General features: G+C 40.9%; 1 protein-coding gene across 1 annotated transcript in view; it reads right to left on the bottom strand.

Moving 5' to 3' along the window:
• Positions 1–3,147: 3,147 nt before the first annotated feature.
• hgfa (hepatocyte growth factor a) overlaps positions 3,148–14,789 on the bottom strand; it is a 33,351-nt gene continuing 21,709 nt past the window's right edge. Inside the window, exons 12-18 of the mRNA XM_057856408.1 lie at positions 10,001–10,030; positions 9,794–9,926; positions 9,634–9,708; positions 9,034–9,171; positions 8,851–8,957; positions 4,429–4,562; positions 3,148–4,345 (exon numbers count right to left, since the gene is read on the bottom strand). Coding sequence (XP_057712391.1) covers positions 4,169–4,345; positions 4,429–4,562; positions 8,851–8,957; positions 9,034–9,171; positions 9,634–9,708; positions 9,794–9,926; positions 10,001–10,030 — 794 coding nt within the window. The 3' untranslated portion in view covers positions 3,148–4,168. The remainder of the gene's footprint in view (positions 4,346–4,428; positions 4,563–8,850; positions 8,958–9,033; positions 9,172–9,633; positions 9,709–9,793; positions 9,927–10,000; positions 10,031–14,789) is intronic.

Consider the following 14,789-nt stretch of genomic DNA (forward strand, 5'->3'; position numbering starts at 1 on the left):
AAGATTTGAACCAATTGGCTGAAAAGCTTCATTGCTTCAAGAAGCTTCATTTGGCTATCTCTGCTCCCTTGGGGGAGACTGTCAACCTCTGCTGCCACCTACTGTCAACACAGTTGTCGTCCAACAACATGCCACCAAGCATACATTGCAGCGCTAAAGATGTATATAACAATCAAAACTGAAGTTGGTGATAAACATTTCTTCAGTTACTGTTCCATTTGTTTCATTAATTGCTAGTTGGGGTATTTGGTAACATTTTATTTGACAGTAGGCCCATAAAATTATCATTAGACAATCATAGTTATGACATGACACTGTCCCAAGCATGAATGAATGCTTGTAACAGATGCTATTTAGTATTATCCGGCAAATTATCTCACTTTTGAATAGATGTAAAAGATCCAAGCTGGACATAAACGGAGTTAGTGACATAATATGCCGGATGACACTTCATGACATAAGCATTCAGTAATGCCCATGATAGTGTCATGTCATAATTATGACTGTCTTATGACAGTCTTATGGCATAGCTGTCAAATAAAGTGCTACCTATTAACCCAAATGAATTAACAAATAAGCCACACTTGACTATAAGCCACAGGTATCAAAATGAAGGAAAACGTAGTAGCTTTTAATCTTAAAATTACAGTACTTGAGCTTTCACTTAACTTTTTGCATCTGTATCTGCACTTAAAATAGTGAATACTTCATCCACCACTGATGTTAACCTGCAATCAACATTAGATTTGGGGGTGTCTAATGTTTTCATCACAGTTCTCGACTTCAAGCCTCAATCTGGCGCGCCACATGGAGGAACTTGACTGATTTCTTGACAACTTGATTTCTTATGTGAAGACGGGAATAAAAAATGAGGTTCTTGTTGCACTTTGGTCTTCATTTTATAGACAAGCACAGATAAGTACACACTTTTTCTCTAGAATTGAGATTTATCGCCATAAGTGACGGTCATAAAGCGCAGATACGCTCGGCATCGCGTCAACGGTGCGTTTAATGTCCATAAAGTCGGTAGCGGCCAATCATAACACCACGGATCACGCGCGTACTAACATGCGTGCGCAATGGAAATCCTCTGTTAACATTTTTTGGTTTGTGCTCTCAATGACAAAAGATTTACAGCAGGGCCGAGAATGAAAAGTGGTATTTGGTATGTGTCAAAATTGATTTTGCCATGTGGCATTTTGTTTTTGCCATGTGGCATTTTATTGTCATGTGGCATTGTTTTTGTCGTGTGGCAAAATGGATTTTGCCATGGGGTATTTTTTTTGCCAGGTGGCATTTTGTTTTTGCCATGTTGCTAAATGGATGTTGCCAAGTGGCATTTTTTTGCCATGTGGCCAAATGGATTTTGCAATGTGGCAAAATGGAATTTGCCATGTGGCAAAATAGATTATGCCATGTGGCAAAATGGATTTTGCCATGAGGCATTTTTTTTGTCATGTGGCCAAAAGGATTTTGACATGTGGCATTTTTTTGTTTGGTTTGTGGCATTTCTTTTTGCATTGTGGCAAAATGGATTTTGCCCTGTGGCAAAACTGATTTTGCCAGGTGGCGTTTTGTTGCCATGTGGCATTGTTTTTGCCTAGTGGCAAAATGGATTTTGCCATGTGTCATTTTTTTTTGCCACGTGGCAAAATTGATTTTAACATGTGGCAAAATGTATTTTGACATGTGGCATTTTTTTGTATGTGGCAAAAGGGATTTTGTTTTGTGGCATTTATTTTGCCATGTGGCAAAATGGGTTTTGCCAGGTGGCATTTTGCTGCCATGTGGCTTTTTTTTTTTTTTTTTTTTGCCATGTTGCATTTTTTTTTTTTTGCCAGCATTTTTTTTTTTTTGCCAGTGGAAAAAGGATTTTGCCATGAGGCATTTTTTTGCCAGGTGTCATTTTTTGCCATGTGGCAAAATTGAATTAGCCAAGTGGCAAAATGGATTTTGACACTTTTTTTGCAATGTAGCAAAATGGATTTTAACATTTGGCAAAATGTATTTTGACATGTGGTATTTTTTTGTATGTGGCAAAAGAGATTTTGGTTTGTGGCATCATTTTTGCATAGTGGCAAAATGGATTTTACCATGTGGCATAATGTATTTTAACATGTGGCATTTTTTTTTGTATGTGGCAAAAGGGATTTTGGTTTGTGGCATTTATTTTGCCGTGTGGTAAAATGGATTTTGCCAGGTGGCATTTTGTTGCCACGTGCATTTTTTTGCCATGTGACATTGTTTTTGCCTAGTGGCAAAATTGATTTTGCCCGGTGGCATTTTTTTCTGCCATGAGGCAAAAAGGATTTTGCCATGTGGCAAAATTGAATTTCCAATGTGGCAAAATGTATTTTGAAGTGTGGCATTTTTTTTTTATGTGGCAAAAGGGATTTTGCCAGGTGTTTTTTTTTTTTTTGCCATTTGACATTTTTTTGCCATGTGGCAAAATGCATTTTGACATGTATCATTTTTTTGCCACATGGTAAAATGGATTTTTTTTAATTTTTTTTTTTTGGTATTTGTTTTGGCATATGGCATTTTTGCAGGCCATGCACATCCATGCCAGATACGGCTATGCACGTCCAAATTACCCATTTATCTTAAATGGCAGAAAAACGTGTGGCTGTGATTTTTATTCTTGATCCTACACTTTACATTACAGAGCATTGACATTCAACTGGCACCCAAATCAGGCTATGCCAGGCTATATCAGGCTGTGCAGTCCAGTTGAATGTCAGTTCGCTTTAATGGTAAGTGTATGGTCAAAAATCACAGTCACATGTTTGTCTGCCATTTAAAATGAACGGAAAATTTGGACGTGTGCCAAATTTTGTGTGCCAGTTTAATGTCAATGCCCTGGAATGATAAGTGTGTAGTCAAAAATCACAGCCATACGTTTTTTTGTCATTTAAAATGAATGGAAAATTTGGACGTGCATAGCCGTCAATGGGATGGACGTGCATGGGTTGCAAAAATGCCACATACCAAAAAAAAAAAAAAAAAAAAGCCACATACCAAAATCCATTTTGCCACATAGCAAAAAAAATGCCACAGGCAAAATCTATTTTGTCACATGGCAAAAAAAATATGCCACATGGCGAAATCCATTTTTCCACATGGCAAAATCAATTTTGCCACATACCAAATACTTTTGGTTCTCGCTGTCTCTCAAGATTTATGCTCACCTCACACTCTGATATCCGCCATTTTCAGTTCTTTGCTCAATTTCAATAAAACACTGTAGTTTTGCATATCCATTAACTGAAAGAATGTCATTTTTTAAAAATCATGTCAGCATGATGCTTTTGTGCCTCGCTGCAGTTTCACGAGTGGTTTTGTTTTTATTGAAATGGGAATAATGGAGCAGATCCAAACCAAAAGGTCAGAAGGCCAAAAATAGCAGCTTTGATAGACATTATAAAAAAATAAATTCAGCCTGTTGCTGTGAAGTTAAAAAATATTACCATGTGATATTTACACAAATTTACACTTGGGCTATGTACACAGTCAATTAAATAAGAGTTAGTAAAAAATATACAAATACTGTATAAGAAAAAACGTGTTTCATATTAGGATTGCGCAACAGTCAGTTGAAGGAAATGGATATATATATTTTTTTAAATATGAAAACCTTCTTAATTCTCTTTAGATATGATCGACTGGAATTAATTTCTCCCGGTCCAGATGTTAAGAAACACAATCATTCTAACACAAACAGTCGGCAGCCAATAATATCTTCATTTCGCAAGAAAACCATCAGGACGCGGAACTTTTTGTGTGTGCTCATTTGGTCTTAATTGACAACATTTGGACCGCAGTGGCCAATAAATACAGCAAAACTACTTCTCTCTTAAATATATCAAACATCATTTGCGGCGAGAGGAAGTCGGATCTATGAGACCCATAAACTCGCATCCTAAAATCCGTCCACGGGTTTCGAGAGAAAACTAGCCGAGTGAGCTGGCACGGCCCGCCGGGGGCACCAAAGCAGCATCCGTTCCGTCGTCCTCTCCGTCGGCGTATTCAAGTAAATCCCAGGAAATTTTGTCACGATCGGCTTCACAAAATCTTCACCGTTACGGGGATTCCATTTGGTAGTCTGCGTTTTTTTTTCTTGTTCCCTGAAAAAAAAAGTTTCGGTCCTCGCAGGTTTATTCCCACCCGGTCAGTTCGTTTCGGGGCTCGGGTAAAGCTTGAAGACTTTGTAAATCCATTGCGAGTAGAACGCCACGTTGACGAAGAGCGCCGGCCGCGACGACGCGCACTTGGTGCGCTGGATGCTGATTCCCGCCACTACTTGGCGCTCTTGCTCACGGCACACCAGAGGACCGCCGTTGTCTCTCTTCCAAAAAAATAACATCATCACAGTGAGATACACAATAAATCTCATTGGCGTCCAATCCATTTGGAATAGGAGGTTCTTACTTCACACACGCCTTCTCCTCTGGTACCCCCAGCGCAAATTCGGCTGTCTCCGGCGTCGCCTTTGATTCGAGCGCATTTGTCGTCGTTCACCATCGGCATGTTCACCGCGTTCAGCGCCTTTTGTCGTTCTTTATCTGTGCCAGGAAAAAAACGGTGTTTGCATCATTGGCAGTGATCGGCAGTGCCCCCTGGTGGCCGAAAAATGTCATTGCATGGAATTGACTTTCCTATAAATTACCTGCAAGGAAAAATCCAGAATTTTTTACATAAGGTTTAACCTTTGAATAGCGGAGGTTTTATTTGTCATTGGAGTTTATTTCAACAAATTCTGAGCAGTTTGTTACTTTCTGCTAGGCTCCAGAGAGGCTAAGCTAGTGCGAGTCAATGGTGCCTGCTTACCATACCAATAAAAAAACAACATACACTGCTAGCCAAAAGTATTGGCACCCCTGCAATTCGGTTAGATGATGCGGAATTTCTCCCAGAAAGTGATTGGAATTACAAATGCTTTGGGATTAATATCTTCATTTATTTTGCTTGAAATAAAAAAACACAAAAGAGAATGGGCAATTTTTTTTTAATCATTATCATTTTACACAAAACTCCAAAAATAGGCCGGACAAAAGTATTGGCACCATTTGAAAAATCTTGCAATTTGTGTAATTAACAGCACCTGTTACTTACCTGTGGCACATAACAGGTGGTGGTAATAACTAAATCACACTTGCAGCCAGTTAAAATGGATTAAAGTTGACAACCTGTCTTGTGTCCTTGTGTGTACTACAATGAGTATGGGGAAAAGAAAGAAGACCAAAGAACTGTCTGAGGACTTCAGAAGCAAAACTGTGAGGAAGCATGGACAATCTCAAGGCTACAAGTCCATCTCCAAAGACCTGAATGTTCCTGTGTCTACTGTGCGCAGTGTTATCAATAAGTGTAAAGCCCTTGGCACTGTGGCTAACCTCCCTAGATGTGGACAGAAAAGAAAAATTGATGAGAGATTTCAATGAAAGATTGTGCGGATGGTGGATAAAGAACCTTGACTAACATCCAAACAAGTTCAAGCTGTCCTGCAGTCCAAGGGTATGACTGTGTCAACCCTTACTATCCATTGGCATCTGAATGAAAAGGGACTTTATGGTAGGATACCCAGGAAAACCCCACTTCTGACCCAGAGACGTAAAAAGCCAGGCTGGAGTTTGCCAAAACTCACCTGAGAAAGCAAAAACGTTTTAGAAAATGTTCTCTGGTCTGATGAGACAAAAGTAGTCCTTTTTGGGAAAAGGCATCTACATAGAGTTTACAGGGAAAAAACGAGGCCTAGAAAGAAAAGAACACGATCCCCACATTGCGGAGGTTGCCTGATGTTTTGGGGTTGCTTTGCTGCCTCTGGCACTGGACTGCTTGAGCGTGTGCATGGCATTATGAAGTCAGAAGACTACCAACAAATTTTGCAGCATAATGTAGGGCCCAGTGTGAGAATGCTGGGTTTCCTTCAGAGGTCATGGGTCTTTCAGGAGGACAATGACCCAAAACACACCTGAAAAAGCATTAGAAAAATGATTTGAGAGAAAGCACTGGAGCCTTCTAAAGTGGCCAGCAATGAGTCCGGACCTGAATCCCATAGAACACCTGTGGAGAGTTCTGATAATGGCAGTTTGGAGAAGGCACCCTTCAAATCTCAGAGACCTGGAGCAGTTGGCCAAAGACGAATGGTCTAAAATTGTAAGAGCATTGTAAGAAACTCATTAACGGATACCGGATGCGGTTTGCAGTTATTTTGTCTAAAGGTTGTGCTACCAAGTGTTAGGCTGAGGGTGCCAATATTTTTGTCCCGTCCATTTTTTGGAGTTTTGTGTAAAATGGTAATGATTAAATTTTTTTTTGTTCTCTTTTGTGTTTTTTCATTGCAAGCAAAATAAACGAAGATATTACTACCAAAGCACAACTGTTTTTGTCAACCAGCAACGCCCAACTCAACAAAAAAATGAAAGCTCCTGTGGGCTGCTTTAAGACCACATAAATAAAATAAAAAGTAAAACCGGAGAGAAAGGGGTAAACCTCGGTTCACTACATTTGTCACAGTTTAATTACGTAACAGTAGAAAACATATACAGGAGGACACCTCTCTAAGCAGCTTCCTACTCGAGTTTTGAAGGTTAGCAAGTTCACGCAGATCGGACTTTCAGTAGCAAAATTAGTGGTGCATTCCCCACTTCCACAACATTGACGTCTTTTTACATTTCTTACAGTGGCTTCTGCAGGCTGAAAAAAAACATCTTCTCATATCCCTAATATCAAATTTGTGTGTATGTGTGTGTGAGGGGGGCACGTTATTAGCCAATCAAATGTGTGTTTAGGATGAAAAAAAATGGACCGGCGCATTCAGCAAGTAAAAAAGAGGTACATTTAAATCTGAACATAATGAAAATAATTCACTTAGAAAGCAGCCCAAACGGAGAGGAACACACCACGGTTGCACAATTCATGCGATCGTTTGTGTCAGTTCAAGTCAAGCTACATTTGTTTATTTACATTTATTTATAGAGTTTTACGCAATTTTACAAATTTTTAACTTGCTTCTCCTATACTCCACACAGAAAAAACAAAAAATGGCCCAAATGTATACATTGTTTTGCAAAAAAAGGCGTTTTAGAACTGCAATTTGATTTTAAAGCAGGATTGTGTCTATAGTTTAGAATTACCGGATAAGGGGCATGGAGCATGAATTGTGGTAATTCTGTCTGAAGTTGGTACAGGAAAATGTGTGAAAACCTTTGAGAAAAACAAACAGATAGAACTTGTGTCATTAGAAGGGGGAAGGGAGCGGCCCTGAACAGTTGCTTTGAACACACTGAAACAAGGACTAGATGTCCTTATAGCCGTAATTATTATGAAGGGTATATCCTGCACAGTGTTGTTAATCTTACTTCAAAAAGTAATTTGTTACAAGTTACTAACTAAATTACTTTTTGGGAGAAGTAACTAAGGCTACGTTCATACTACAGGTCTTAATGCACGAATCCGATTTTTTCGTGTTTTTCCGACTCGAGTGAGGCATTAACTTGACGGTCTGAACGTGACAAGTCGCATAGAACGAGACCATTTCAAATCCGATCTGGGTCACTTTCGTATGTGGTCTAAATCCGATCTGGGCCACATTTTCCCAGACTGTCGCGGCGGTCTGTACTGTCCAGTCCCGCAAATCGGATTTAATGCAGCAATTACGTCATCAAATAGCGAGAGAGTCGTTACCGTAGCGATGCACCTGTGCATTATTAGCGCCTAGCTTGCAGTGAACACGGCTTTTGAGGAAGAGCTGAGCTTGACAACAGTCATAAAAAATAAAAATGGGTTGAGGATAAGCCTGAGAATGCTCAGTTTTCTCTCTGTTCCATCTGTGTCATTTGTTTTGATGGTTCTGCGCATGCGGGTCTTCTTGCTTAGCGGGTGTCGGACTGCGAATTAGTGCGCATGCGTAATACTTGAACGGTCTCAATGGATAAAGGCAGTATGAACGGGCACGCCAAAAAAACGGATATGACAAAAAATCGGATTCGTGCATTAAGACCTGTAGTATGAACGTAGTCTAAGTTACCTCATTGGACGCTTTCTGCTTTTTCTATCGTATTTCATCGTTTTGACTTGATAGTGTTGATTTGCTGGGATTACTCTTGTTTGAATCCTGTGCATAGATAAATACAAGGGGAAAAGACAAACATAAACTTCGTTAGACTCTTACTTTAGTATTAAATTTGATACTGATTCAGTGTTCTATTTTCTGCAGGCATCACAAACATACTGTTATAACAAATATTGCTAGCATATAAAGGCCCCACAAATACAGTCAGAAATATTTTTTTTCCGACAGTAAAATTGTAAAACAACACACATTAATAAAATGTGCAAAACCCCATAAATGTAGCTTGACTTGAACTGACACAAACTATCACATGAATAGTACTACTGTTGTGTGTTCCCCTCCACTTGGGCCGCACACAAACACAATGTATGTCTAGTGGTTGCATTTCCATATGAACTGCGGTTGTCTGTCAGACAACGACTTGCTAATTCAAAAGCACTTGGGTCATTTGGACCACCTCTGGGTTTTTTCAGAGGAGAGGCCCAATCGGCCATTGCTTGGGACGATCAGGAGTACCACAACAGGAGTACTAGAATTCTCTGGGACTTCTAGTGTAATGGTGGGGTTAATTACAACCATTAAACATATGGGAAGGCAAGCTAAATTACCTATATAACTGAAGTCATTATATAACGCAAGTATGGCTGCTTAAAAGTTGGTGGGAACAATTTGAGCATCCTGAAAATTTGGTATTGTTTTGTCCATTCTGTCCCTATGCAAACCTATGTCCTTGTTTACAGAACAACTTTTAAAATGCCAGCTTGTCCAAAATTGGTTACCTTTGGTTTCCCCCCATCCGTACATGGTGCAGTTTGTACCCTCGGCGATGTGGCATTCTTTGACAGGTAGATGAATAGTGGTGGCGCCCTCGGAAACAGGTGCGGGGCTAAAACGTGCAGGGATCACAGTCACGCAGTGCCGAGTGAAAACTACAATAAACAGGAGGAATGTTTACAACTCACTCGGCCAGTTTCAGCATGACCAGGTTGGATCCCTCTGGGCCGCAGATTAGGCGAGAAATTCCGAGTCGGGGGTGACGGGACGAGTCGTTCAGGTGGTGGAGGCCGACTTGCACGCTGTACTCCCTCAAATCCGGAACGCTGATAATTCAGCATGAAAAACAAATAAAATTGAGGTCAGGTTTATATATTTGGGAGGAGATTAATAGAAAATGAGGCTACAAACAGTTGCAAATGAACGTTTAACTCACACAAAATATTCTGAATAATTAAGAAAAGAAATGTAACAATTTCACGGACAAATAATGACAAATTAAAAAGCATTTATCTAGACATAAAAGTAATTTTATTTTGAAAAATACAGATCGTCTTGCAGCGGTAGTAAATCAAATTTATGACGAGAAAAATTGTTCTTTGTTTAACAAAGCAGCTGGATTCAATACATTTAGTGCTGTTGCAGACAAACATCTTCCTAGCAACGAGGGAGCAATCAACTAGCAAAGGTTTACAGAAATGTCAAAACAAAAATATTTATCTCCTGCCTGACTTCACTTCAATACATGTTAGTAAACAAGATCTATCAAAAGCTGTAAAATCCCGTACCAGGAAGTGAAGCATTGCTGGTCAGTCAACACCCAATCTTCTCGGATCAAAGCACCGCCACACAAATGGATCTTTCTAGAGAAACAGCCACCAAAAAAAAAAAAATAAATGTTTTGGAAGCCTTGTTCACCGTCCACAATAAAACAAAAGAGCAACTCACTCTCTCTGGATGCTCACGACCCAGCTGCCGTCCGCCCCTCGCACTTGGTGGCCCCCGACGATGCGAGTGGTGATGTGGACGAAGCATGATATCTTGGGGACAGTCGGGGAGGGACGAGGGGGTGCTTGAGTCGCTGGGAGGGGGCGTTCAAGAAATAAGCGTCATCATGACAAAAAAAATGAGTGAAAAGGCTGTAAAAGTACTCACCATTTGGAAACTTGGATATTTTGGAATCACCTAAACAAAAGCAAAAGTACCCCAATTATGAAGTGTATAATAAACAACCAGTGACAGAGGACAAGTTTTCAATTTGCAACACAATACAGGCAGACGCTCGTAAATGTTAATGTTGGATCTGAAAAGTCGACCGCCAATAAACAACATATTCAGTTCATGATTCCATTCACTTGTTTCCTTCCAAATTCACAATGGAGTCATTAACATTTTTCCACAAGTCATCTTTTCATTCAAATTGCTGTGACATTAAAGTGCCTTTGACAGAAAAAAGCATATGCAAATGTTACGTCACCCACGTCAGCATCCAACAATACAACATTGCTTTATAGCAGGGGTGCTCAAGTCCAGTCCTCGAGAGCCCCAATCCAGCTTGTTTTCCATTTCTCCCTCCTCCAACACACCTGACTCAAATAATCAGGATCATTATCAGGCTCCTGCAGAGCTTGCTGATGAGCTGATCATTTGATTCAGGTGTTTTCAAGGAGGGAGACATGGAAAACAAACTGGATAGGGGCTCTTGAGGACCGGACTTGGGCACCCCTGCATTATAGCATGCAGATGGACTGTGGATTCAGCTGATTTTGCAGATCAATTTATTTTTCGCATCACATCAGCCAAATGTGCTGCAGGGTTTTGTTGCTGCACCAGGGAGAGGCGTGTGGACCTATTTGGGTTTCAAAATGAAGGAAATCCCCCCCCGGCCAAGCCGCGGAAACAGCGCTCCGCTGAGACCACTCCCGTGAGCCAACCGGTGGGGGCCAACATTCCGCGCGTTCACTCCCATGTTAACCCTTTGTACTGACTTCATGTTCCAAAAGTTTGAAGGCTCACTTCGAAAACAGGTTGACAATTAATTCGTCGACAATGGTTAAAAACAAGGCAAAAACAGACGACTGGATCCAAAACAAGGCTACATAGAAATGTTTCCAAGCAGCGACAGTTTGTTAACTCAGTGTCCTGTCTTTTTGAAAGCTGTGGTGGAGTGGGCCGGGCCGATGGGGCGGCTGGGTGTTGCCTTGGGATCATCCATCTGTGGCCGGTTTTGGGCGATTAGGTTCGTGCGTCATCCTTCGTGGCTGGGACGTGGTTGCCACAGCGACAGACGCCGGTCATGACGTCCCAAGCGCCCGCTATTAACTTGTTATCTTGGCTGGGCGAGATGCTACTTGTTTTAGGACAGAGCGCCCTGCTCTTTGTCCTGGAGTGGCCGGGAGAACTAATTGCGAGAGTTGGTGCGTCAATTTTGCTCGTGACGCATATTTGGGCTTATGTGATAAGATGGCGTTGTGTATCTATTCTGCTTCTTTTCATTAAACTATGGTGTAAGTGCTATTTATTTTATATTAGGTGTGTTAGAGTAGTACAAACAGTCCTACAGTACATATGAGAAATGATACTATTCCCTGATTGCTTGTATTATGTGTTTTAGAGTAATGCAAACAGTTAGATTGTGCCTACGAGAAACAGCACCAGCTTTTTCCTTCCCCCTCATAAGCCCCGACAGGGCTGATAAGGTGATTCACTTTACTGCATCAAAGTGCATGGAGTGAAGTCTGGCTACTATAGTTAGATGCTTTACTATAATGAATGCGTGAGACTAATGCTAACAATTATATGGTGTGTGCGAGAACGGGACCTCTTCCCTTCAAAAAGGTCCCCGTTCACCCCGAGATTGGCCAAAACAAGTCCGACAACTATGGGACCATTGATTTATGAGGAAGTGAGTAAACATCGTGTTTTGTATTTCGTCAAATACTGGGATCATGGCACACGTTTTAATACGGAGGTAGCTTGCATTTTGTGGCTGACAATGCTCCTTGTCCACCGATAATGCCACTCGGCCGATGACCGGCGGCTTGTCGCAAACCCCACTCGGTCCTCTTCGCTGCCCGCCGGGAGAGCGCTATATTCAGCTTATGTTCGTGCGGTTGTCCATATCGTTCAGACTTCCAGCCCCCTCTGCCCTCTTTGTGTGCCCGGCAATAGACCACTAGACCACTTGGGTTGGGCAGCTACATGCTCCTCCGACGTCGGCCGGGTTGTCCGGCGGTCATTCTCCAGCTGCTTCCCCAGCAAACGATGAGCTGTAACTCGTTCGCCGCCGGTGAATTTGCCGATCAGTGAAGAAAATCGACAACCCCGCCGCCGTGTGACATGGTCCGGGGTTGTTTTGTGTGATTTTTCGCTTTAAAAGGGGAGAATAAGACTTGGAAACACAGCTCGGTTCGGGTCAGCATGTCGGCTAGCTGTCACGCCTCCTGGTTTGTTTACACTCTCCGAAGCCGGCACAGGGAAATGACAAAAGCCAGACTAATTCCGGTGGCATAAAATATCGTCCAATAAGTCGACAGTTTTGACCGTTATGGAGTAATTTTGCCATGTCGTACTGAATAAATGCATTTTGAATATTTCATATTCTATTTAGCACAAGACTGTTATTTGTCACGACCATACCATTTATTTAGCAATTGGGGAAAAATACTTAGGTAAAAAGAATATCCTGTTAAAATATTGGAGTAAAGACATTGAAACAATGACATTTTGCTGCTCTCTTCGTCGCATTTTCCTCGTTCTGAATAATTCTTCCTCTATGGGCTGAATTTTAAATCAGATGATATCGTGACCCTGCCGACGTCATCGTCCAACTGGGGACGCTAGAGCGCTATAATGACAGGCAGGGATAAACGGCAGATTAAAAGACTAATTTCTCCTCATCTGCGCTTTGCCAAATTGTTGTCTATAGTCGAATCGTCTGAAAATATGATTCTAATTCACATAATATTGCCATTTAAGAATTTTCTTATGATGTCGCAGGCACCTTAAACTTTCTTACTCCATTTCATCAAGCCCGTTCAGATAGCAAACCTGTGGATTGTGGGATGGACGAGAAGCAGTGTTGAGCACTACATTGTTCACATTCTTGGCAGTGTGCTGGGTATACAGTGTACTAAGCCAGTGGACTGTAAACATCAGGAGGCGGGCAGAGCTTTACACATTGAGAAGGCGAGAAGAACTTCCGCTTTCCCAAAACAAGATGCTGCTTGTTACACTGCGACTGATCCATATCTTTTTCTGCAGGTGCCAGAAAGGTGGTAAAACGCAGCCGACACCTTCTTGCTCATTAGCATCGGTGCATTCTCGGCATTCCCAACACAATCCCCCGTGCAGATGGCTTGTTTCGCTTAGTTCAGTAGTTCTTAACCAAGGTTCGAACAACCCTAGGAGTTCGGCGAAGGTTAATATACACAGGGCACTATTTTCATACGCTGACTAAAGGCAAAGTGTTGTTTCAGACCAGATTTTGGAATGGTTTGCCCCCAATTTACAGGTTTTATTCCATTTCTTTCAACTGCTAGCCCTCCATGTAATGGGAGGAGGAACTAGTTTGCTCAGTGGAAGGTTGACTCGCACTTAGTGTGAGGAAGTATAACAGACCTACAGTACAAGCAGCATGGACTGTACTATGAAAATAGTACGGGATCCATGGATGTGACAATAAATTGAAAATGTAGACATGATAACAAAAAAAAGGAATGCAAAATTTTTTGTGGTAAATGTGAAATCTGAAGAAATTTGAACGGAATTCACTTTGTATTAGCTCGCTAGCTTAGCTACATCGTTTTTGAATGTGAAAAAAAAAATGCTTTATTATCATCCGTCATACACAGCGCCTCGCCTTCAAGTAGAGGGCCTGCCCACATCAAGAGAGTTATTCTCAAACACACGCACGCAGCGATCTAACGCCGGATTTAGGTTGAAAAAGTACGAAAGCTGTACCTCATCCAAACATGAAAGATTGTCTCAGGAGTGATTTGTTCGAGGACTCAAATTATTTTTTGTACCATGCATGCATTTTGAAATGTTGTGACAAAAATCAATGGGAGAAATTAGCCGCTACGGCATTGACGTCATAGTTCGCAATATTTACTTAAAATAAATGATAACTGCCCGGTTCTTTGCTCTTTTAACAAAGAATCGAGACTGTTTTACGTCCATGTCTATAAAGAATTCAGGGATTAAAGCATTTATTCACAAGAATTTTCAACAGAAAAAGCTCTTTGCTTTCATAAGGCGGCCACAGCACATTCAACATATGTACGTAAAATAAATGCTAACTGCCCGGTTTTTTGCTCTTTTAACAAAGAATCAAGACTGTTTTACGTATATATCCATAAAGAATTTAGGGATTTAAACATTCAATTACAAGAATTTTCAACGGAAAAAGCTCTTTGTGATGATAAGGTGGAGATACAGTGGCTCAAAGACTAGCAGCACATTCGACATATTTACTTAAAATAACTGCTATGAATTTTCAACGGCAAAAGCTTTTTGCGGCAGGGCCAAAAACCAAAAGAGGTTTTTGCTATGTGGTAAAATACTCCCACATGGCAAAATATTTTTGCCACATGGCAAAAAAAAAAAAATGCCACATCGCAAAAATGTTTTGCGTCATAGCAAAAAAAGAAAAAAAAAAAGCCACATGGCCAAATCATTTTGCCACATGGCAAAAAAAAAAAAAAGCCTCATGGCAAAAAAATTTTACCACATGGCAAAACATTTTTGCCAGATGGCAAAAAAATGCCACATGGCAAAAAAGTTTTTACCACATGGCAAAAAAAATGCCACATGACAGTTTTTTTTAACCACACGGCAAAAAAAAAATTGCCACACGGAAGAAAAATGCCACATGGCAAAAAAATTTTGCCACATGGCAGAAAAATTTTGCCACATGGCAAAAAAAAAAAAGCCACATGACAAA

This window comes from Corythoichthys intestinalis, chromosome 13, assembly GCF_030265065.1.
Source record: "Corythoichthys intestinalis isolate RoL2023-P3 chromosome 13, ASM3026506v1, whole genome shotgun sequence".
Taxonomy (NCBI): domain Eukaryota; kingdom Metazoa; phylum Chordata; class Actinopteri; order Syngnathiformes; family Syngnathidae; genus Corythoichthys; species Corythoichthys intestinalis.